Source organism: Cupressus sempervirens, chromosome 2 (genome assembly GCF_028749045.1).
Source record: "Cupressus sempervirens isolate cs-2001-9-10 chromosome 2, ASM2874904v1, whole genome shotgun sequence".
Lineage (NCBI taxonomy): Eukaryota > Viridiplantae > Streptophyta > Pinopsida > Cupressales > Cupressaceae > Cupressus > Cupressus sempervirens.
In genome coordinates this window covers 22,715,804-22,741,550 of record NC_143119.1, presented here as the reverse complement: position 1 = coordinate 22,741,550, position 25,747 = coordinate 22,715,804, and the positions used below count along the sequence as shown (strand labels likewise).

The 25,747-nt window shown below is 36.9% G+C and overlaps 1 protein-coding gene across 4 annotated transcripts in view; it reads right to left on the bottom strand.

The window, feature by feature from the left end:
• Positions 1-25,747, bottom strand: part of LOC149570887 (uncharacterized) — a 95,426-nt gene that overhangs the window by 27,828 nt on the left and 41,851 nt on the right. For all 4 annotated transcript variants that reach the window (XM_089812448.1, XM_089812449.1, XM_089812451.1 and 1 more), the window contains exons 8-10: positions 25,448-25,540; positions 24,900-24,987; positions 7,236-7,284 (exon numbers count right to left, since the gene is read on the bottom strand). In XM_089812448.1, the coding sequence (XP_089668574.1) occupies positions 7,236-7,284; positions 24,900-24,987; positions 25,448-25,540 (230 nt within the window). The remainder of the gene's footprint in view (positions 1-7,235; positions 7,285-24,899; positions 24,988-25,447; positions 25,541-25,747) is intronic.

Below are 25,747 nucleotides of genomic sequence, written 5' to 3'. Positions count from 1 at the left end.
ACATAAAAGTCCTCTGCACAACCCTCTTCAATGTCCCTTGCACTTTAGTTATCTTCAAACTACTTCCTCCACTTGCTTCCTCCAAGGGTCTTTGGTTTGATTCCTCCATCTCTCAGTTCTTTCGAGATAAATAAATTCTAAGTAAACCATATGTCATTCTCTAATGTCTCAATTAATTAGTCTTCATGATTTCTTTATTCTCATCCAATGTTGATTGTAAGGATGCATTGCTTGCTTGGTCAATAAGGTCTTGGTACACTTGGTCTAAGAGTGGTATGTGTCTAGTTATTTTCTCTCACTTTGTGTATGTTCTTCATTGAAGGCCATTCTTTCTTCAAAAATATAACTTTGGCTAACAATTTGGCTTTTTCTTGTTAGGGGGCTTGGGCTTTCTACAAAATAATAGTCAATTTCTTTGAGAGTTCTTCTCAATCACCTTTTTTGTTCTCTTTGTTTTGTTAGTCAAATGGATCTTCTCACTGAACATTTTGTTTCTTTGTGACTACTTGGAATTCGTGTCCTATCTTTGTTAAGTTGTATGGGCATTCATTCTCAAGGGTACATCTATTGGTGTCGCACTCTTCCTCTTCCTATTGGTTCCTTTCCTCATATCATTGCAGTTTTGTTGCCTTCACTACTCTTGACTACTCTTTACCCAAAGGTTTTGAAGCATGATGAAGTGACGTGCAATACATCTTGGTAGTCTATGTAGAAGGCGATCAACTTCTTTGTACAATGAGATCGTCTAAGATGGCATCTTGAGGAACCTCTCTTATTAGAGCTTCCCTCTAAACAGATTCCCCTAACAAGATATCCCACAAATTTATCAGGTCCTATATTAGAAGGTCTTCTTGTTCTTCATTTCCTTATACTAGTTTGTCAATAATCTATCCCATTAGATTGTCATGATTCCCATTTATGAGTTATATTATGCCAATGTTTGAATTGGCAATGGTCCCAAATGTATGCTTATGTACTCTATTGGTGTTTGAAAACTACCAGGTTGTAAAGAACCTAACACCAAGATGCAAAAGACAAAATCCAGTCTAAGGGTTAGCTACTTCCTATATTCAACTGAAATCTCTTCAGATCTGGACCAACATTAACAAAATCACAGGGATTTTCTACACTTCAGCGTTTGCAGGGCCTAGAAGGGTGCACCTTAGGGATGGAATGACTGGATATTTGATACTTTCTTCACAATTCACCCACTGATATTCTTTTCTTCAAATCTATCCCCTATAGCAAAAATGGTCACAAATTCTTCTTGGATTTGTAATAACTTCTTGATTACAGCAGCTAGCTATAACACACAAAAAATTATTGCAAATAAGTACTGATCAGCAATTTGTTTCTTCATACAAAAAGGTAAAAGTTGATTTGAATTAAATTTGTGCTTTGTGCAACCACGTGATCTTTAACAATTTGCATTTGAATTGATGATCAATGCCCTATCCATAGATATATAGAATCTACCCAGCAAAACATTGACCGAATTAATTGCCTTACAATTAATTTTATCAGCAATTACCCCTGAATTTCATTCTTATGAATATCCCTCCCATACACCTAGAAACCCTATCAATTCAATGAAAGCATTTAATTAACTCCTTGAATTAAAATAAATCAATGAAAAGACATACAACCCATCCAAGTTGCATTAAAATGAAAGAACCTTGTTAATTCAATCTCAAAGTCATAGACACATGGAAATGGAGACAAAATTTAAAAGCACGGATATTGCATAACATTCCTTTTGTATTAATCTTCCTTGAAAATCATACATTACTGGTATAAAGCTCATAAATAACTCAAAATATGACAAACTATCATTCAATGTTCACTTGTATTCTCAAATTTGCAAAATGAATGCATCACACAAAAATTGACAAAAAGACTAATTGGATCAACTACAAATAGCATAACACTAAAAATTATATTCATTTCAGACCTCAACTCCACATCTTGGAAATCCTTCTATAGGAAGGATTGCAACAAGCTTCAGATGGGAAGACACATGTCAAAATCCTCTTGGAAAGCAAAATATAAAGATATTTTATATTCAGTTATATTCAAACATTCTTTTTATTTGGATCAAAACTTTGGATGCAATTGATAAACTAGCAGGTGGTACTTTCATTAGGTATCTTGAGCATCTTTCTGTTGGTCTTCAAGCTCCTGTCACTTTCCTTGCCTTTCTCTTGTCTCCTATGCCTCTAACTACACTCCTGAATTGCCTAGTCACTGTCAACAGATGGTATGGCTTTTATATCAGCAATGACTTCCCAAATGGCAATATTAGTGTCCACATTAGGCCATGTGGCATCCCGGATGGTATCTAATTCATCTATGCATTTATTCCATTTAGTGTCAATTATGGCCTTTAATTCTCCAGTGACCTTGCTCATATCTAACTCAATTCTAAATAGAAAGTCAATCATATCATAGACAATTGTCTCATTATTGCAATAGGCAACAAACCTTGGATGCCTCAAAATATCCTCAAAAGAGGAAGACCATTCCTGCCATTCTTTTATCACTCCATTCGCATCTAGAATAGTAGGAATAAAATTTGGAACTCCCATGGCAATTGTCTTCATCTTACCTTGGATTAATTGCATTTTTCCTGAGAAAAACCCATGTAATTCCTTTATTAATCATCTTTTTGGTGCTGATAATTACTATCTTGGGTAATTCTTTCTTTCGGGGCAACAGGAGAACCAGAGCATCAAAAAATTGTGTATATGGCCTCCAAGTTGTAAACAGAGGAGGTAACAAGGCTAATGCTTCTAAGCACTGGAATTCAGCACCTTGCATAGATATGTAACTGGTATGCACATTTTGTGAAACAATCTATAAGGCACCTATCTTCTGCATCATCAAGCTCTAAATTGTCTTGATCTCTACCTCCTTGGCACCATCCCATTCATCTATATCCATCTGCTGACTCTCTCCCACATTTGCTACATCAGCTTCTGTTTGGGCTTCTTGGTCTTTCACCTCTGTGATGGGCTTTCAAACATTCCTAAGGTTTCTTGTCTCTTCTTCTAAGGCAGCCACCCTCCTCTATTCTAGGACATAAGTCCTTTTAAGTTCTTCTTCATACTTTTTCCTAGCATCAATGGATATGTTGTATGTTTGATACAGCGTCTCTTCTAACATATCCATTTTGCTCTTCCCCATTAATGATGTAGTGTTTATCAGATTATGTATTTGGTCACTAGACACAGTAGTGACATTCCAAAATATTACATTTCCCTAGTGGCATTCTTTTATTTCCATGAGGGTTGGCTTATTTCCCTCAAGAGCCATACTCCTTATAGTCATTGTCATGCTATCAATATTAAAACCAGAACCCTGCAGCTCACAAGCAATATTGGTCTCTTCAAAAGAGACTAACTTATCGTTCCTTCTGATCTAATCTAACATAAAGGATGAGTTGAGCTCCCGTCCTGGGAAAAGAAGCATCCCACTTCTTGTTACAAGCTCTCTGGCTTCTTCTAGTGTGAGGATCTCACTACTAGGATCATATTCCTGCAACCTTTGTACCAACTCTGCAGTCTTCTCAGGAGAATCTCCTAGTTGCAGTTGTAGGGTAAGCTCATTTTGCTTTACCTTGTATAGGAATGACTTGAATTCATCATCCTTCATGAACTCTTGAGCTTGAATAATTCGCTCATCTAGCATCTGAATTTGGAATTCAGTTTTATTGGGGATCTTCTCATTCTCCCCTGCTTGCTTTAGCAAGAAATTGTGTCTTATTGTGTCAAAAAAATTGGATCCCTTAGAAAAAATTTGCAATACCTTTCCTCTGACCTTATCAAGGATCTCAATCATTTTTTGTTTCTTCCTCCCTTGTGCCCATGAGGAACTTTCTGGTTGGTCGTCATCAACCTCAATGGTTATGACACCCTCCTGCTAAGGGGATTGAGGCTCTGCCTTGTATCTGATTTCAGCAGGCACCAGTGCCATTATCTGATCAAAATTGTCTAGGCACCTATTAAATCTGTCTAGGTATGCTGCCTCATGATAGAAACCCTGAAATGATGGATCAGATGCCTTCATGGCTTCTTCAATTTTCATTATCTTACTCCTTTGGGTTCTATTCCTACAAAACTCTGCCTCTAAACAATTCATTATATAGTCCTTTTCCCAATTTGGTTTGCTGCTAGGGAAGGTATACTTTCTCATCTCTTTAAGAGCATGCCTCACCAAATCATTTGGATCATAGGTCCTAGCAGGGGTTGAGAGAAACTTGAATTCTCCCATGCACTGATCTATCTCCTCTGTAGCATCTTTTCCTATTACAAAATCACCTCTCTTTGTGTTCCTTGCTACAAAAGAGCCCTTCTTAACAGTAGGACCTAAATACTCTTTATTCATCATCAAAATTTGCCAAAAGAATTCTAGTTGGCCTAACCTTTTAGGGATATATTTTGGTAATACATGAGGGGGCTTTGGACACCCAAAAACCCTTATAATTGAAAAAATTTCAAAGAGAAACAAACTAGCCCAATCATGACTAAGTACCTTATCCCCATTTGGGCAAGTAGATGGTCTTATTAGCATTCTTACCGCTCTAGGTACTCTTTTAGTTATATCTACTAACATGTTTGTAATAGGAAAAACAAAATCATTGTAAAAAGCAATAGCACTAGCATAGGGATAAACCTTTGCCAAAAGTGAGTCCATAGCTGCATGGGCAAGCTCTCTCCATTCTCTTCAGTGGCTTCAATGAAGTCTGGACTGATATGCCCTATGTTCTTGTACAGAATGATGTGCATCAGCAATGAGTAATGGAAGAATCTAGAGTTCCCAAGTTCTCCATTCTGAGCCACCACAATTTCATAATGCATCCTATTGATGATATGCTCCACAAAATCATACCCAACATTATGATTGGGATCCTGGATATCCAAAGCAATGATATATATGTAGCCTAGGGCATTATTTGTGCCATCAATTCCTATCACCTTGTTTATCCCAAAAATGGTGTACTTGAAATATTTGCAGAAGAAGTCAAGTGGCATTGGGTCTCCTACCTTCTTTGGCATCTCACCCTTCTCTAGCTTTGATTTGGGAATGTGCCTCTTCATGACTCTTCCAATAAAGAAACTCTTAGAATTTTTGAATGTTTCATTCATTTTCTCCTTGTCAATTGCCTTTGTCATAGGTCCTCCTAGGTTAAAGACCTCAATGAAAGTCTCCCTATCCAGTCTATATACAATACTCATATCCTTCCTATGGAAAGCTTTAGTTGTTGGATTGTAGGATTTGATCAATGCCTTTATTAGATCAATACGATTATTAGTTCTGGCATTATCAATTTTGCCATGTTCCTAACCCATGGGTTGCAAATAGGTGACTTTGCAAACCTATTCTGATAGAAATACCAGAAAAACTCATTTCCATTCATATGAGGTACAATGGTGTCTCTGCAGAAAGGGTATGTATCTCTGAAAACATGTGCATTCAAGGTTTGAACATGAGAAGACCTTGGAAGGAAATATACCCATTCTTCTACATATAGATTTGCCAACTTCGGTTTTGCCTGTCCAGTATCTTGTGAAGACTCCTCTACATCAATCTAGGCTATCATCTTGCCTTCTTCTTGTGCCATAATTTTTGCAATCAGGTTCCTTGAACATACTCTGTCAATATCAATCTCTTGAAACATAAAGGTTTCACCATTGGCTGTTGTTATACAAGTTGATTTATTGTTTATGATTGCTGTCATTACTATATCAGCATTTCTTGTTCAGATCTGCTGTCATAATTGATTATTTTTGGCACCGGATTTCCATATTTATATCAGCCTTGCATACTGTTGGATCTGCTGCAATACCCATGTTTTTTGGATGTATGAGAGTTTCACATATTAATTTCTGATCTTTAGCAGTGCTCATCCATATTCTACTATAGGTTTTTGGTATGTATAAAGACATTTCCTATTTATTTCAGTTGTGTAATCAGAAATCTCAATAAGAACTGCATATTGCCTAAGGTTTCCAGCTAGGGACATTACACCTAGAGGACCAACTATTTTGATAAATGGATGGTAAAGGAAAAAATTGGTCAATTCCATATTATATTTCAATATACTTATCTATTCATATTTTTAGTTGAAAAAAAGAACATGATTGTCAGTATGGATGAGTTGGATATGACTTATCTGTATTTGTGTATATGTATTTATATATGTATGTATGCAACTTGATGCATGTAATCTGCTTACCAACAAATATTTGGTTTAGGATCTCTACAACCTCACACCTATGCAACCTCAATATAAACTTGAAGACTGGTGACACAATAACCCTTCAAGGCCATCAAACACATGCTTTTGACCCGATTTTCAGAAGTATTTCTTTGGGAATGAAATTCTCATCATACAATGCCTTGCAGTTGGCAGACAAGCAAACATACTGCCTCTTTAAGACAATAATGGGAGCTTCAGAATTAATCTCTAAATGTTGAGAGACAAATACAATCTCAAAAAACAGTGACACAAAACAAATCAATATACTCAATCAAATGAGGTGTTCTCAGCCCTTTTGAAGCTAAAAAGTTGTATGCTGGCTAGCAGTTATAAGATGAGAGCTGAACATAAAATCCAAGCATTCCTCCTATCATTTAAAAGAAATATTTTATACTAAATGTTCCAATATCTAAGCAATATTAGACCCTTACCTCAGGAAGTTGTGATTTCTGGCAAGGCAATTGTTGCTAGAGGAGCTCAAAAAGAATCTATGTATAGGTTAAATTTTCAACAAGAAATAATATAAAATTTATTCTTTTGAGGGGCTAAATTACAGATTATGAGGGAAATTTTGAATTTTTGAAGAAATTGCAATATTAATTCCTAGACTGCCCAGTCAAGAAGTAATATTAGAAAATTCCAAGCTGAGAAGATGATTGTGCAAAGAGTGATATTGGTCTCACATTTTTTGGATACTTTTAACACTTGTCTGAGACGAGGACTTGTAAACTACTTTCCTCTTTTATGTGCTTATCATTCCTAAAATTGAAATTTAAGCTTCAATACTTTAGATTGAACAAGTGCTAATAAATTCTTCATATAGGAGACGTTCACAAATACACTCAACAATTTGTAGTTGACTAATCTTATATCGACATATCAAAGTGAAATAGATCTATATGGGAATAAAAATATTATCAAATAAACCTAACTAAAAGGTATCTTATTGGACAAGAAAGAACTAAAATCAACTTACTGTGATGAAAATTCCAGAGATTCAAAGCTGGATAAACGCCGGAAATATCCTGATGATCAAAACAGATATGATATATTAAACGAAAATTTCAAATCTTAAGCATGTCCACTGCAAGAATAAAATTTTATTTCTTGTAACAAGAATTGAACATAAGGATGAGTTTGTGAACAAATACTCGTACCAACAAGATCAGTTAAATTGAAAAACATACTGCCCTGGCCTGTTCTTCATTCAAACAACTTTATATTTTGTCTTTACATGATGCTTATTAGCTAAGTTGCCAATTTGGTTGCGAATGGGGATGTGAGTGATGCACAAATTCTTTTTATTCTTCTTTTTTATTTTTGGAAGGGGGGAGGGGGGAGAGATGTTGTGCATGCATGTGTGTACAAAGAAATGCAAGAATTATACAAAATTAAATCATTTGATAGTAAGGTACTTCACCATTGATCAACATATCTAATAACTATTAAATGCTAATTGATAGTTCAGAAATACTCAAATTGAAATAATTAATAAGATAGCCATATCATATGCATCTATGTTCACGATTCCAATGCAAATCAGAAAATCATTACAATTACAAAATCAAAAATTAGTTCATGATTCAGTGTTCATCAATCAAGGTTCAAGATTCACTAGTCAGAATCATAAGGATTAACTATAATAGATTTCCACAATCTATAATCATATATTTATGCTACTGGATGAGATTGTGAGATTCACTAGTCGGAAGCATATGGATTCTCAAAAAAAATTCTCATCATCTCAAACGGCTGCAAGTTCAAGACCATTTGAACCCAAAGCAATTCCACTTGGACTAGATGCACCATGTCATGACACTCGTCATCTATTAAAAAAATGGCAAATGACATGCATTTTAAGTGTTTTTTTAGGGTTTTAAAATTTGATATTTCTCTGCTTGCTGGCCTATGGATGCATCTAGGAAGCACATCCAACGCTTGTGGATACACTTCCTGGACACATCCGGAGAGCATCCAAATTTGCATCTGCCTCCACTTCTGCATCTAGCCTTCCAAGTATGGTCGGTAGGTTCATGTTGTCGGTAAAGATTTTGTAGCCGACAGGTAGATTAGGAATATTTTGTAGCCGATAGACCCCTTCGAGAAGGTTCAGCAGAAAGTATTTATGTCTGGGTTCATTGTAAATCATCTTATCTTGTGCTCTAGATGTAATCTGTTGGCAGATGCGAATAAAGGAGTACTATTGATTGCTGTTCGTATTCATTGTCTGTGTGCATTACTTAATTAATCTATGTGGTAAACATTTGGCGCCGTTGCCCCATGAACCTAGAAGGTGGGAGGAATGAAAATTGATGCCAAATCAGCTTAACAAGGATCGAAATAAGGTCAAGGGAAAAGATGGAATCTGTACTGCGCAAGAAAATTTAATTCTGGCATAGCAAGCCGAACACAGAAGGAGTTTTCAAAAAATTGCCGATGAACACAGAAGTAGTTTTGAGAAAATTGCCAACGAACACAGAAGCGTGGAAGAATTGTTGCAGGAGACTCAACAGCGGATGGAGTTGGTGGAAGAAGCAAGGGAGGAGTTTTTGACTTTGTATTCGCCGAGAGAAGAGAATTTCAACAGAAGAGAATCGACTCGCACGGCTCGGAGTGCCAAGGGAGCAAGAGCGTGGAGTGACCTCTTCGTCCGGGATACACTTTCGGAAGGGACAACTTCAAAAGATCCTTCTTCACCAATATTCGTAGTTGTTGAGACCACCAGTGTGGGAGAGTAGTCCGCCGGTGTGGGAGAACAATCTGTTGGTGTGGGAGAACAGACCATCGGTGTGAGAGTGCAGACTACCAGTGTTGCAAGACCAAACAACACCTGTGCACAAAATCCAGTAGTGATGGCAGGACCAAAAGAAAAGTTGCTGAAATTTGATGGTGATGGTACGGCCAATCCGATCCAACACTGTATAACATGGAAAACGATTTGGAGGGCAAATGGCATAACCGATACAAACGAATGGGTCCGGCAATTTTCGACAACCCTAAGGGGTGTTGCAATTGACTGGTTCGTTGATGCAGATCCCTAGAACTTAACCACTTGGGACAACCTTAAGAAGGAGTTTACTGTCGAATTTCAATTGGTGCGTGACAAAAATGAAATTGTCGCAGAGATATACAATACGAAGCAAGGGAAGAATGAAATTGTCCACGTCTATGCCAAGAAATTAAAAGATTTGATAAGTAAGATGGAAAATAAGCCGGGGGACAAACTGCAAAAAAGATGGTTCGTGGAAGGCCTACGCTCGAAGTTGCAGAAGAAGATGAAAATTGTGTCACCGTCATCATACACAAAAGCATACAACAGAGCGATGAACTTGGAAAGTGAGCAAAGGACGAAAAAGAAGAAGAATAGTTCCTCCGACTCAGATGATGACGCATCCTCGGGAGAGGATAGCAGTGATGATGAAAACAGTAGCCAAAAGGTTCGCGCCCTACAAAAGGACATGATCCATATGATGAAGGAATTTAAAAACATGCAGAAGGAGACAAAGGGAAGCGAGCTGTGGTGCACGGAATGTAAGACAAAAGGTCATACTAAAGGGTCCTGTCCAAAGAACCAATTTTGTGAGATTTGCCAAATCATGGGACATTCCATAAAAGAATGTCCCTTCAACATGAAAACTAGAGGACCTCAACAAGTGTTTCTGGCACAGGCAGCTTCCACATCAGGAGGGAATGGAAATGCAAACATTGATGGTGCCACTTCAGGTGGGTACAAGAATAATAGCAAAGGGCAAAACAACATTAACAATGCGAACAATAACAATAACAATGGCAACCGAAGTCGAATCTAGTATGATGCAAACGGATGACCGATCGTTGAATGCCGAGCATGTAATTTGTGGGGTCATTTTGCGCAAGATTGTACAACGGAAAACACACCGAAATTATTATGCAGATGGTGTGGACCTGGCGACCGTTAAGATGCCAAGTGCCCAAAATCCATAGTAAATTTGATCACTGTCAGAATAGACAAAGAGGAGGTTCTGGCAATTACACGGAGGCAAGCAAAGGTGTACCCTGACCCGGTGGAAGAAAAGAGGAAATTGGGGGAAGTGAGGGTGGAAATTGAAAAGGCATCGCAGGTGGAGACATCTCAGTTGACGGACACCACCGGCACCCTGGCAAGGAACTCTGCGGAACAAAACATCATACGAAAGATCTTACAAATGGAGGTACCAATCAAGATAAGTGACCTTCTCACAATGCCCCAATTACGGACGGCCATTCTGAATTGTACACCGTTCCCGAAAGCAACGGAGGACACAAGAAGGGACAGCAGTGAAGCGACAGCAACAGACCCAATGCTTCTCGCACTCACAACGGGAAGGCATCCAACGGTTGTCGAGATGGGGATTTTGGTAAATGTTTTGAAAAACACAATTGTCGATGGAGGGTCCAGTGTGAATGTGTTACCGGAGGATACCTGGAAGAAGTTGGGAAAGCCGACGTTGTGGCCACCTACATTCTAATTGCTCACGACAGACCAGCACAGGATCAAACCGTTGGGAACCTTGAGGGCACAACCGGTAACTATTGGAACGCAGCCATTTTTATTGGACTTTGTGGTCACTCCATTGAGAAGAAAAGGATATGATGCTATTCTAGGACGAAATTGGTTAGTGCAAGCAAAAGTAAAACATGATTGAAAACGAAATACCCTATCAATGGAATGCAGAGGCAAAAGATTCATAATTGACCTACACAAACAAGGGGGCACTGCCCCTCGACCCCACTGGGGGTGATGCCCCTTAGACCCCCAATCACTGCGGTTATCAGTCGTGGGAAGTGTGACCAATTGATGAGACCTGGAGCTGCTGTAGACATGGATGTCTATGTACCAGAGGCACTTGGAGTAGGTGTTGGACGTAAAGCTGTCTTGGTGGATGCATAGAGAGCTCGGGAGGAATTGATCAACGAGTTGAAGGTAGTTCAGCAACGCTTGGCTTAGGGTACCCAGAAGTTGGAAGCAGAGAAAGCGGCACGGGTGGCTATCAAGGTCAGCTTGATTAAGGAGATAGTATTGTGTTCGCAGGAGATAGTATTGTGTTCGCAGAGGCTGCAGATGCAACCCATTTTGGAGACCAGTTAGTAGATTTTGTTTTGTTAATCTGTCCTAGATATGTTGTAATTGTATTTTGTAATTGTCATTCAGAGACAAGTTTTTCTTTTGGGGGGGATGATGTCATCGGTAGAAACTGTGTAGCCGACGGGTTCATGTTGTCAATAAAGATTTTGTAGCCAACGGGTAGATTAGGAATGTTTTGTAGCCGACGGACCCCTTTGGGAAGGTTCGGCGAAAAGTATTTATGTCTAGGTTCATTGTAAATCATCTTATCTTGTGCTCTGGATGTAATCTGTTGGCAGATGCAAATAAAGGAGTACTGTTGATTGTTGTTCGTATTCATTGTCTATGTGCATTACTTAATTAATCTATGTGGTAAACACCAGGGAGTGCATTGGCAAATTAGCTTATTAGTTTTCAAGTACCAAATTACTCATCAAGGGATTCCTTCATTACCTTGGCACACAAAAAACCCTTAGATCAAGATGAAGATCACATTTCTAAGCCAAAGAATTATTTGTTTTTAAAATAAATTTCAATGTGTGTTTGAGGCTGTGGAGGCCTTCAATCTAGTTTTTCTCTTCAACAGATGTCTCTAAGGCATGTTTGGGTTGATTTTCTTTGCATCTCAATTTTTTGGGTGGGATTTTTCTTGGATTTCTCAAAAAAATAAATCCAAAGATCTAAGTGTTGTGAGATTTTCACACCATCGCCTTGTTGCATATAGGGACCCCCTATTTTCACTTCACATTTAGGTAGTTCTCCCAAGTTGTCCTAGTTTAGTGGAGATTTTCAAGTCTCCAAGTCTAAGAGATGAGTTTGAACAACTTTGGCTTGCTGGGGAGTCAAGTCAATCAAAAAAGTGAGTGAGAACTAGGCCAAGCTAGTAAAGGATGTGAAATTGAAGTCGACATTTGTGGTGAAATGAATTAAAATCCTTGGAAAATCTATGTTCCAGTATCAAGTTTATTTTGGAAAGTCAAAAACAGACATGGAAAAGAACACAAATGGAACATGCAAAAATCCTGAAAGTTGGCTAAGTCTGAGATTTTTTGGAATCTCCCAAAATCTAAAATCTCAATTATAACTTGAAGTGTATGATACTTATATTTTATAATAACAAATTGAACCCTCCAAGTAGTGAGTTTATACTTACAAAACTTTTCACCCTTGGTGTGAGCCCAAGAGTGGATTGAAATCTGACCTATTGAGGGGCTCCATGCCTCCCATCATGCGTTGAAGTCAAGTGCAAGAAATGATTGGATTACGAGTCAAGATCTCAAGTTGGAGGCAAGTATGGACGTACAAAATTGTAACTCTTGGTTGAGCCCAAGAGGATGTCATAATTTGACGTCTCTTAGGCCTCAAAGTCCAAGAGAAAGTCGGATTTTGACCCACTCTACGGCTTAATACTTTCCCAGCCAACATGCTCCACTTTTCTCTTACCTTTTGAAATCGGTAATTTCCATTTTGACCTTGGAGAGGGATGATAAAGAGAGATCAAGACATGATGGATTATTAAGAGTTTGGATGAGAAATGAAGTGAATTGAGCAACAAAAATTGGAATTACCCATCTTGTGAAGAAAACAAGGCGCATCAAGTCAAATGCTGATCAAAAGAAGAATAAATCAAATTGAACAATGAACTATGAGCTAATACTTTGAAAGTTTTTGAAGGACCCAACTTGGGTGAGCCCAAGTAGAGGTTGGATACTGACCTCTCTTGCAGCTCCAAGCCCAAGAGTAGGTTGGATTCCAACCCGTCTTGGGTCTCCATGCTTGAGGTAAAGTTTCATGATAATTGAAACCGAAATGCAATTTTAGAATGGAGCTTCAAATGATCAGATCTGGAAGTAAGATCGAAAGGAGCAGCATGGGCATCAATTTTTGTTTAAATGCATAAGATGAGTTTAACCTTGAGGCTCCATCATAGGAAAGGACAAAATGCCTTCCATTGACTTTGACAATTTCCTCTTTCAATCTCAAATTGCAAGATGGTTTAGGGATGATTAAATAAGAGATAAATCAGTCCAAACTAAATCAGATCTAGAAATGCATTGAAATCAAGGTCAATCACATTCTCAAAAGAAATCAGGCTCTAAAGGCTGTGAATTGTATTTACATGTTAAAAAATTGCAGTCTTGAAGTGATCCAGCATTCTAGAGTCTGAAATAATTTCAGATCTGAGTTAATTCACTCTGAATTTTCTTGCCTCAATGTTAGTGGATAGATTGTCTTTTCAATTATTTAATAAAATCACTCTATGCCCAAGGTATTAGAAAACACAAAAATGTTCACAACAGTTGAGAAAACTTCATATTATTTGGTTTTCTCTTTGCATTTTAAAGGTACAACTTCCTTATAGAATTTTCAATGAATTCAAAGATTATCTTCGTGTATATGAGCAATGTTAGTATGCTAATAGAAACCAAATTTAAATAAAGCTTCTACAAACTAAACAAAATTCATAAACTTCAAGATAGACTAAGATGAGCTCTCAATTGAGAATATGAGCCATTAATGGGCTCTCTCAATGAGAAGCTCTCTTGTTGAGTAGCTTTGTCTAAATAGATAGGATGTATGCTCAAACTTTATGCTTCAAAAAGGGCTTCAAATGGAGTTGGAATTTGGGTGTGAGTGTATGGTTTTGATATAAAATGGCTTCTTAAAATGGCATTATGACTTTACTTCATGGATTGTGTTATTTTGCAAAAGGGAAGGATCCAATTTATAGGCAAGAGGCTTGAGGGATTGAGGGCTAAGATGCAAGGATGGGAAAAAGCTCATGGAGGGCTCAGATGGCATGAGAAGAGAGCACATGGATTGTGTTTCCTTACAGCCAATCAGGGAGTGACACATGTCACAAGGTGAGAGGATGGAGGAAAGGGGAAGGATGAGTCAACAAAGGAGGCTCAAGGGATAAAATCTTCATAAAGACCCTCATAATGGCTTGTAAGAGCAATAAAAGGGCTTGGATGAGTCATTTATGACCTTGTGGGCTTCATAAAGTTTTATGGTTGAGATATTTTGAGGGAGATGAGAGCAATTTCGACTTGGGCTTGATTAGGAGGGTTTTAAGCTTGCTTAGGAGTGTGCAAATGATTAGAGGATGGATTAGGATGGTTTAGGATTAGCTTAGGGATAGGCAAGTGGATGGCATTTAACGAGGGTGGGTGAAGGAGGAGATATTTGTTAACTTTGGCTTCGGTTAGTAAGTCTCAACCCATGTTTAGAGAATGTGACAAGGTTAGGAGGGGATTGGGATTAGATTTAAAGACATCTTCTAGAAGAGTCTAGACTTTGGATGAGGATAAAGACTTTCTAGAATAGTCTAGAACTTCCTAGGATGAGGATGAAGACTTTCTAGAAGAGTCTAGAACTTCTTAGGATGAGGATAAATTAGATTTTTAGGAAATAAATAAAGTTTTATTTATTTCAAGGGTTTGAGTTGAGGAGATATTTATTAAAACTTTTTTAATAAACATGAGGATTAATATTTAATCTTAATTAAATATTTTGAGTTGGGATTAAGGGTAGGAAATGATGGGATTAGCCTTTAATCAAAATTAAAGAAGGATTAGAAGATTTTGGAAGAGGTTAGTGGTCTTAAGGAAATTGGCCAAGTTTTGGGCAAAAAATAAATCTTTTATTTATTTTGGGTTTTTTGGTCAATTTATTAATTAAATAATTAATAAATAAGGAAATAATGTTTAAATAAGACTTAAACATTTTTGGGAGGGATTCCTCAATTAAATATTTTTAATTAAGATAAAGGGATTTAATGGCATAAAAATAAATTAATTAATTAATAAATGATGATGTCATCAGAAATTTTTCAGAAAATAAAAATACTTTATTTTCTAAAGGTTTTTAGGTGTCTACACTTCGCACTTTTACCAGAAAGCACATAAGGTTCTCTCACATACTCCTAGGTAGTGAGGTAAGAATTCATTCAAACAATAAAGAGGAAATTTATCAAACTCTACTTCCATAGAACATCTATTCAAAGAAATGAATAATACCACAACTTGATATCAACCACTCAAGAATCCTAATTAAAACAAACTTACAATAGGAACAGCAACAGATATCTTGAATCAATAAATCAGAGCTCACAAAGTAACAATGATTTAAACACTTCGAATGCCAAGTTTCCAAGCCAAATCCAAGATGATATATATATAAAAAACTTCCTTCATGCCCACAATCATTCAAAAAGTAAACATATATATGCTATCTTTCAATCTCTGTTTTAAAGTATCTATTTATTAGAATTTCTAGCTATCCGTTTCTAACTCTTAATTAGTTCAATGCCCTAGCATTTATAGTTTCATTAGATCCGAAAGGCCTCCATCAAAACCCAGCCATTTCAGTTTAAACAAAAAACAGTAATGAACAAGAAAACAGTTATAGAAACAGCTGTCAAAACATAACTGAAAATAACTATCTTGTTCAAGCCTCGTTGTCGGTTTTCTCTTCTTCGCCCACGGTCTGTTGCACCAACTTCTAGCTTCTGAAGGTGTTCATGAACTCTTGCATTGCATGGGAATGCAAATTCTTCAAACTCGGTAGCCTAGTCCTACACGCATCCCTTTGCCATTTGAACTCCTTGATTTTTAGGCTTTGATGTGGCATGAGATTTTTGTTAAGACATAGCATGGATTCGATATTTGCCAGTGTAGTGAAATCATTAGCAGTATGCAATTCGTTATTCCTGATCTTCTCAACGGCTTCATTGAAGCTTTTAGTCAATCTTTCAGAATCCATGTTCTCATCATCAAACTGCAAAATCCCTATAGGGTTTACTATATTCATGTCTTTAAGGAGTTCCTCATGCATCCCAGCATTTTTTCTTTCAATGGCTTGCATTTCTTTGATTGCTTCCTTATAAACTGATTCTTTCCAACCCATGTTGTTTTTCATGATGAATAACATGCAGGGATCTACATTCTTCATCGGATTTTCATTCAGAAACTTGAGTACTCCAAATTTCTCAACTTCAGTTGCCTAGAATACAACCGCCTGGCATTGGCTTTGTTCAGTTTCCCATCCTGGAATCAGAGTTTGAATTTCTCCCAAAAGCATTTCTCCTTCGGTATATACAGTGGTGAATTCCAGAATAAATTTATTACCTCCTTGATGATAACATCCACCCAATCTTTCATGACATCTGATAGTAGCCTCCCCCTTTGCATTTTCTTTACTAATTGTTGACTATCTGTAGAATTCGGGTCGAAGGATTGAGGGGCTTGAGCCTTGAACAACCGGTAAGGCACCAAGATTCATCAAAGAATCAATATAAGCAGCCATAGTCATCACCAAACCTTTAAGTTCCTTTTTCTCCCTGCAATCTTTTTTGGACTAAGTTAACATATGGTTGACAAAAAACTTGAAAAAGTGGTTGTCGTGCTCCTATTGATGGTTTCTAGTTCGACTGAAGTGACTTTGAAACCTTCATTGTCAATCTCCCTGGATTCTATTTTCTGCTTATAAGTGGCTACTTTAGCCGTTATCTTTCCAGTCACTGGATCTTTAGTTAGATGGGCATCAGTTTTCAATTTCTTAACTTTTGAACCTCGAGCAACATACTTGGTTACAATATCCTTTACAAGTGTCGAAACCGGCTGCAGATTTCTTTTCTTACTGATTGTATTGGATAACCAAGATGGGACAATAGGGCTTATAGAGATTGCCTGAGCATCTCTGGTGGGAGTCATGAACCTTGGCTGATCCACTTTGGGGGCTTCAATGAACTGCATATCACCATCAGCACCATCCGAGAGGTTGAGACCATCATTTGAATCTTGTCCCTGAATTGACATCCTTTCTTTTTGAACCTCATGTTGCTTAAGGGCCTCAGATTTAGCTTTAGACCTGGTTCTAGGAGTCATATTTTGTATGTGGATTGGCGTCCTCTTCTGCTTACCTTGAGCCAACACACTACCTGTAACAGGAGACGAAAGTTGGGTGTCAGATGTCGATGGTTCAGAAAAAGAAACCACCCTTGAAGATGATTCATTGACAACTTTCTTACTCTATTTCTTTAGCCAATCATTTGTGTAAGTGAGTATAAATCTAGCCCTTGAATTTATATCCTCTTCCTCGTCCTGATTCTAGTCTACTTCCAGTGATTTCAATTCATTGGATTCTTCCCAGCTTGGTTCAATCATGTCTGAGCCATCCTCAATTATCCCTTCTGTTTGAAATTTCAATTTCAGGGAATTGATTTGTTGCAATGTCAATCTTGAATGGTCTCTTCTCAATACTTCTTCCTCATCTTTACAGTCTTGCCATAAATCTTCTAATTGTGGAGTTGTTGATGGGTGACCTTTAAGACCAAGAATTTGAACTGCAAAGCCTTTGTTATCAAAATTTCTTCTGTTATGGTAAGAACCAAAACTAAACCTGAGCAAATTACTTCCTATAACGGAAGCATTAATCATACTATTGCAAACCAAGGAACCAAGTTTGATAGGGAAAAATGTCTCCCAATTCTCCTGTGGTATGTTATCTTTAATAACAGAGAATAACTGTCTGCAAATTTCAGCTACAACAAAACAATCCAATGCATATCGTGGAAGCTTTATTGGTTCATCTTCGAATCCACCTATTCTCAAATAGGTGAACTTGGGAAATTGTACGAAATAGCTTCCGTATTGTTGAACCAATCTTTGAGCTTCAGAAGACAATCTGGCAATGGGTGCTTTCTTTAAAGATATATGCACGTTTTCAATCAATACATCATGAACCTTTCTAAAATTCTCCAGCACTCTGTCCTTTTGCAGCAGGGGGCAATATTGATAAACTGTTATTTCTTCATTCCAGACTTCATGAGGGAGAGGAGAAAGATCACTAACGTAGGCAATGCAGTATGTCAAATATGAGGCCATGTAGAAACTTTCCCTAGATTCTTTGGCATGTTTTAGTTGCGTCCTCAATGAATTAGCGATAATTTCAGCCCAATCCATCCATTGCTCTCCTTTCAAAATGATTTCCACATAACGATACATCCAGTCCTCAAAGAGGAAAACACTAGTTGAACCCTTGACTCGATGTAACAACACTACAAGGTTATGAATATGAGGCTTAAGATGATCCTTGGTGACTATCTTAGGTAACCTAGAACCTCCACCATAGTTAGTTTCAGTCCATTTCCTAGCTAGAATATTGCGGTATTGTTTTGGGGTTTCTCGATATTCAGCCAGGGATTGAATGGGAGAAAATGCGGCAAATGTATTTTCTGATAGATGCAGTACAGAGGCAATGGTTTCCCTTGAAATTGATAAAACTGGTTCCCCATCTTTGTTTATGATACTTTTGCTCCTTACATCATAATGATCAATGCAAATTTGAAGGAATTCGAGACTCAGAAGGGCTGGGGGAAAAGTTGCGGCTTCAACTAGACCACTGGTCAAAATTTCCATACACCCATTTGATTCATCAGCATACTCAAGGAAAGTTGCTTGCAATTTCTCAAACTTAACACCTTCTAAGTTTGTATCACATATGACAGGCCTTTGCATTCCAAACTTGAAATGTTGCCAAAGAAATGTAACACATATTTCATCCTTAATCAAATACAGCAAGGCTTCGAACTGATCATCTTTGAAAACACACAGATTGCAAAACAAAAACAAGAATTTCTATGTTTCTCACCTGTAATCTGCTGAAAAACAATGGTTTTCCTTTCTTTCCTCCTTAACAGCTTCTCCTTCAGACTCTTAATTCTTTGCACGAAAAACAAAAAGTGAAAGCCAATCTCATTTTAAGAAGGAAAGAGTACTTACGTGTGAAAGTACAGCCTCATTATGAGCCATTCATGACAAATCACTTCTCGTTAAGGTTCACACATTCAAAGGCCTTTTGACATAACCATCTCATTTAATAATTCCCTTTGCGGCTGTACTAATAATGATTAGCCTCATTATGAAATCCAATACCCTTTTCGGCGAAAGATTTTCCACTTTTAATCATAATAATGATTCTTTGCATTGGGAATTAAAACACCATTTTTAATTATTACTCTCTGACACAGCAATCAATGCCTTGTGAAATGACGGCCCATTTGTACAACATGACGCATTTTCACCAAGAAGCCTTTATTGTTGAATGGCTTTGAACTACTTTGAACCAAGGTTCAAAGTGATTCAAAGTGATTCAAAAGAACACATTGCTATTTTGGCGCACGTTTCCTGCAAGAAAATCGTTAGTGCAAAAATCCTTTTATTGAACTACTTTGAACTACTTTGAACTGGTGTTCAAAGTGGTTCAAATGAAGAGACAATGATGGGAAGTGTTCGGGAACTTTGTACAACACTTCACATGATTGCAAATACATGGAGCAACGAAAGAAGGACTTCGGCAACTGAATGGGCAAAAAAAATAAAGGAAAGATTTTTAAATATGGCTACTCATTGGATAACTAACACTCAGGAAGCAAGGTATAAAATTAAAATGGTAGATTCATGAGATCGTGTTGGATGAGCATGTGCATGGAGGGGAATAACTTATCGAAATTTAAAATAGGATCAGGATTTGATGTAATGCCTTGTTATCAAAGTATTCTAATTTTCTTTACCTTACCACCTCATGAACTTGAGCATTATTTTGTTTTGCAAGGTGAGATGGAAGTGGCAAGGAGCTAAGTGTTTCAAGTGCAAGCACGATTTCAGCATCAAGAGCAATGTGGAGATCTAGAGCACCACCAAACCACAAGTTGATCACCAAGCGAGAAAAGTGCATCCAAGTTGAAGAACGAGTGCAAAATCAAGGTCAAGACATCAATATTTTATGTGCAAGCAAGTTCAAGGTCATGCCAATGAGAACCAAGTTTTGAAGATGGAGAAGTGGAATTGAAACAAAGAATACAAGATGAGAATGTTGAGGTGGTGCCTATCCAATTCCAAGAAATCAAAGAATATTGGTTGCAAGTACTCAAAATTGTCCAATTATATTATGCCAAATGTACATGTGGAGTCTATATCATGTCTCTACCTAATCTATTTTCTCATTGGTTAACAAAAGAAGTGTAATTTTCTTGGTGGCCCACATAGTGGAGCCTCTATAAATTGGATAAGCATTTAATTCTTGTAGCTATTAGTTGGATTAGGGCATTGTTGGAGAAATCTTGGCTCTTGATCTTGAATTGATTTTGGCCCTTCAATGTAATTGACTAACTAAAAAAGGCCCAAGGCCTTCTCATTTGCAACTTATTAGATTAGATAGGTTAGCTAAGGGAGAGAGTTGGAAAAATTGCTGCCATTATTCTATCAAGTAATTGCTAAATCATTGTTGACCTTCATGGTGGATTACTTGTCTTGCTTTGGGGTGTTGTGTGATTTCTAGATTTCCTCACTTAGGAGTAGGATTTTATTTCATGTTGACTAGAAGTAGTACTTAGTTGAATAATGACTAGTGGTGGAGCTAGTGTCTATAGCTTTTGCTACTTGTTGATTGCAAATGTCTAACTTCTATTGGAAATGCCCATTTGATTGCATCGTTGTATGATAGTTGAATGAATATCGACAATGTGAAAATCATGCCCACATTCTTAGAAGATAGCAACCTCCTATGTGTGGCTAACACAACGAAGCAAGGACTAGTTAGAGGCTCACCCCTTCATCAACATTGTCTTACATTCTTAGAGTTAGATTGGTGTTCTAATCTCTTTCCATTCCAATTTGTTTGGTTGTAAGAAATTGAAGTAGTTGATATTTGTTGAATGAACAACGTAAGTCCCTCTGTCATACCCAACATATCACATTGCAAAATAGAGTTAAGTCCACAATAAGAAGGAACCTTGGGGTTACCTTGTTTAGTATAAGCATCCTTATTCAAGAGAGAGTTGGAGATTTGGTGTTTTTTCTTAGGATACTAAGCGTTTGACTCAACATGTGGTGGCATAAAACTCACATCAACACCAAGTAGACCAAAACCTTGTTCCAGCTCTTTGATTTCGAAAAGCTATTCTATATAATGCATGCAGAGTAGAGATTCCTTGTTTATTTTCCTTTTAGTTGCATACTAAAAACCAAGACAAGTCATAAAAAAGCCTACTTCACCCTAAAACCAAGTCAATTGCTCTACTAATCTCTACTATGAATTGATTCCTCCACTAATTCCTTGAAATTCAATATTGTACTTGTACGAGTCCAAAGCACGAACATCCAAAATAGCTTTCATTTTTTTCTTTTAACTCTCTTAAAGCTCCTTTTTGTAATGATCAAACTGCAGGCTAGCTATCATAACTAGAAAGCAACCAAGGTAACTTATTACATCACTATGTAGTAGGGAAATCATCCATTACTAATATTGGACATTTTATCAACTAAAGAACGTTCATTTTTGTTTCATAGTATTGGACATTATATCCCCACCTTGATTGTTTTGGGTACTCTCCATTGGCTTTTTCTTACTATTTATAGCCTGTATATGACTTTCTAAGAGGGACAATATCTAGAATGGTCCATTGTAATCAAAATGATGTTACCAAAATATAATCTGGAACAAAAGTAGTGCACAAAAGATTATGTGTGTTTTGTGCTTTTTACCCATATAGAAGAAATGGGAACAAAATTATTCAAAGCTAAAAACTGGAGAATGCTTGACTAGTGTTAACTATTGCATAGTATTGTATTGCTCACCCCATCATCAACATTGTCTCGCATTCTTAGAGCTGATTATCTTTCTAATCTCTTTCCTTTCCAATTTATTTGGTTGGAAGAAGTTGTAGTGATATACAACATAAGTCCCTTTTATACCCAACATATCACATTGCAATATTGAGTTAAATCCACAATAAGAAGGAACCTTGGTATTACCTTGTTTAATATATGAGCATCTTTATTCAAGAGAGAGTTGGATATTTGGTGTTTTTTCCTGGAATACTAAGCAATTGATTTGACATGTTGTGGTAGCATAAAACTCACATCAACACCAAGTAGGCCAGAACTTGCTCCAACTCTCCGATTTTGAAAAGGTATTCTATGTCATGCATGCAAAGTAGAGATTCCTTGTTTATTTTCCTTTTAGATGCATATTCTAGAAAGTGCAAGACCCAGACTTGGCCCTTTAGTGGATTGAAAAATAGATTCCAATAACTTAAACTAAATCACGTAACCTAAGAATAAGATGCTGAAAACATTGAAGCAGAGGAACTAGGTGTTGGCAGTGCGCTAGCATCCATTGCGAGGGTTTGTGACATTTATTAACCACCTCCTGTGGATTATATAAGTCTAGTAGTTGTATCGAGCATTGACAAGTCGACCTTTTGCTGCAACGACAACCCTAGCTTCTAACAAGTGTTACCAGAGCTTGGTCACAGGTTCAAATCCACCTAGATCATAGCAAGTGATGCTAGAAGGAGGATTGTTGGCATGGGCCAATGTCCCTCATGGGGTTCACGACATGGCTTAATCGCCTCTTGTGGATTGTATAAGTTTAGAGGTTGTATCACACATTAGTATGGAAATCTTTTGGTGAAACGAAGACCCTAGCTTCTAACACTAGGATTTAGTGTGTTGTTAATGGAAGACACTACAGTTTCACAAAACCCTTTACTGATCTCAAATATGAAAGAAGCAATCGTCAAAATATTGAAGCGTCTTGGTGTTAGACTCTTTAAACAAAGGTTAATTAGCATGGCCCTAACTTGGCAAAAACATTATAGAGTAGTATGATCTATTCTAATCAAATTTACTCCTTGCCTGATCAACTATGGTCCTTCTATAATGATTTCATGTGCAAATAAAGACATATTTTACTCATGTATCTGATATGCATTGTAATCTTTATTGTTAATTCATGTATTTCATTAATTAGATACAATAGTATGCAAACAGAAAAAATAACCCAACAAAAGAATCACTTATACTTTAAATGGATGGTTATTGAGCAATCTAAGTTTCTAGGTTCCTTGGAAAATGCTCGAGTTGCGTTGCAAGAGCGAGCCTAGCTCCAATTCTGGGCTTGTTCTCCCTAGGTTCCACCTGGGTGCTTCCTAGGCACTTGGGTTCTTTGTGGGTTGCTCTAGTGCAAGAGTAAACCTGGTACCAATTCTCCTTGGGTTCTTTGTGGGTTCAACAAAACCACAAAGAACCTAGGCACTTGGGTGGAACCCAGGGAGAACTTGGGAGAACTCAAAAGAACCTGCAGATGTGGGTTCTCAAAAATGGGCCCTACATGCCTTTGAACACATTTTTGAAATGTGAAAAATCGCTAAAAACCTTAATCTTGACCTCTAAAGCAAGCCTTTGGTCAATTTATGTTACTCCAATATGAAGAGGTATATGAATATTAGATATAAAATATGGCTTGTGATTTGAATTTTCATTTTGTAATAACAGTTTGATGCTTTTGAAAATTATGAATATGATATATGGGTATCACACTTCTAACGTTTTATTATTAGATGTTTGAAGCTTTGAACCAATGATAAATGAACATGTATGAATCTATGATGTATATATAAATTTATAATTTGATAATACATATATGCCAAACCCAAAACCAAGCAAAAATATTTTTTGTTGAACATACACAAATCCGAACCTGTATCAAATCTAGGATCGGTAATTTGGTTGGACCCACATACTCCCAATTAAATGGGCCTTCAGTCCATAGTGCTTTGGCTAAACAGTGACACTCACCATTGACTGACCATTAAACTGGAATCTGAATGTACGGAACAAACTTACCAACAGAAGTTGATTAATCTTATGATTAACAATGTTCAGGGACTCAAAGACAACCAAATGGCCATCAGCAGCTGCCTTAAAAAGAAAGAATCTCATAGATTTAAGCTAATGATGTCAGAGCATACTATATCGGACCAAGCTGTCCAACACAAACAGCATTAGATGGACTCCAAGGGATCAAAGAGCAAAATGAACGTTCAAAATCTTAAGCACACTGTCCCTTTGGATCAATGGAATGTAACTCCCATCTGCTATCAGAGGGAGGCACAGCAGGGTGGCATTGAAACAGTAATGGAAGAAGTGCAGGTGGTTCTCACATCACCAAGTACCATGCACTCACACTCAGCAACTTCTGAAGATAAACAGTTTCCTGTACCCTATACAAGCTGTCTCTGTATATTGGTTGATATATTCCTATTTCAGTTGTCTATGAATTTTTTGTTGGGAAAATTGTCATTGATGTCAAATGTGGACAAGAAATCAATGTCAAAATAAGCTACACGTTTAACAAGCACATTATGTACAAAGATATAAATGGAGATTTTGAAGTTTAAATTAAAGATTTAAACTAACTAGTTAATCTAAAATAAAAGACAGCAATTAACATGTGATATCAGTCAGTATTTATGTTAAAGAAAACAACTTGTAACTAAAGATATAATAGACAGAGATTGCAATAGGAAAGGGAGCAATGAAGAATTTAAACAATGATAAAAGACATGAACAGCGGTTGTATTAAAGTGTTTATTATTATTACCGACAAGAATTTTTTCTTAAACTAATTTCACTGTGCATGAGAGGAATGCAAAACACAGTCTCCTGACTAGTAAAGATCAGTTTAAAATGTCAAGTTAAAAAAACCAACCTCGTTGTTTAGAAGGTGTCAGATTCTGCATTGTAAGAAATATATCCGGAGTGAAAATATAAACTCCGCAGTTGATGTAATCACTGACCTGTACAGATAAAAATATCAAAATTTCAAAAGTATATCATTTGCCATATATTACCTTCTCACTCCCTATCATTTTCTATCATAAAACTTTAACATATTCTATAACAATGTAACTACACAATGACAATAGGATTCATATCTACTCAATTTGGAGCAGAAAGAATTGAATTGAAACATTCAAGCTTTGTGCACTTGGGAAGAATTAAAATGTACACTTCCAATACATATAACCTAAGAAAGATAATAATTTGAAAGCTAGACGATGCAGTGAGCATGTACAATTCCAAAACATATAGGCCATAAAAAATTCTATGCATATATTGAAGCTGTAATATTTTGCACTTTTATGCAATATTAGACATAAGACACATACAGTAGTGGTCAACTGACAATCTAAACTGTAAATAGCTACATCACTGCTCTAATATAAAAAACCCCAGGAAAGGTGTATTCAGCAATACATGAGTTTCTGGCTTTTCTGCAAAATGTAGTAATTCCTTGGTCTCTGTGTCTGCGACTAATTCACCAAACTCCCCTGTAGCTTCATTTGAAACCTGAAATTGAAATGTTTCAAGCCTAATTAGTACTAGGATTAATTTGCTATACATTCTCGTTACACAATTCAAACAATATAGACAGATAAAATTAGTTAAAATTAAGATACTTATTGTGGAGAACAGCATTCTTTTATCCCAAAGAAATAATAACTTATTTATGCAGATGAGATAACACACTCGATGTAGTTTTTATTGACTGTTAAA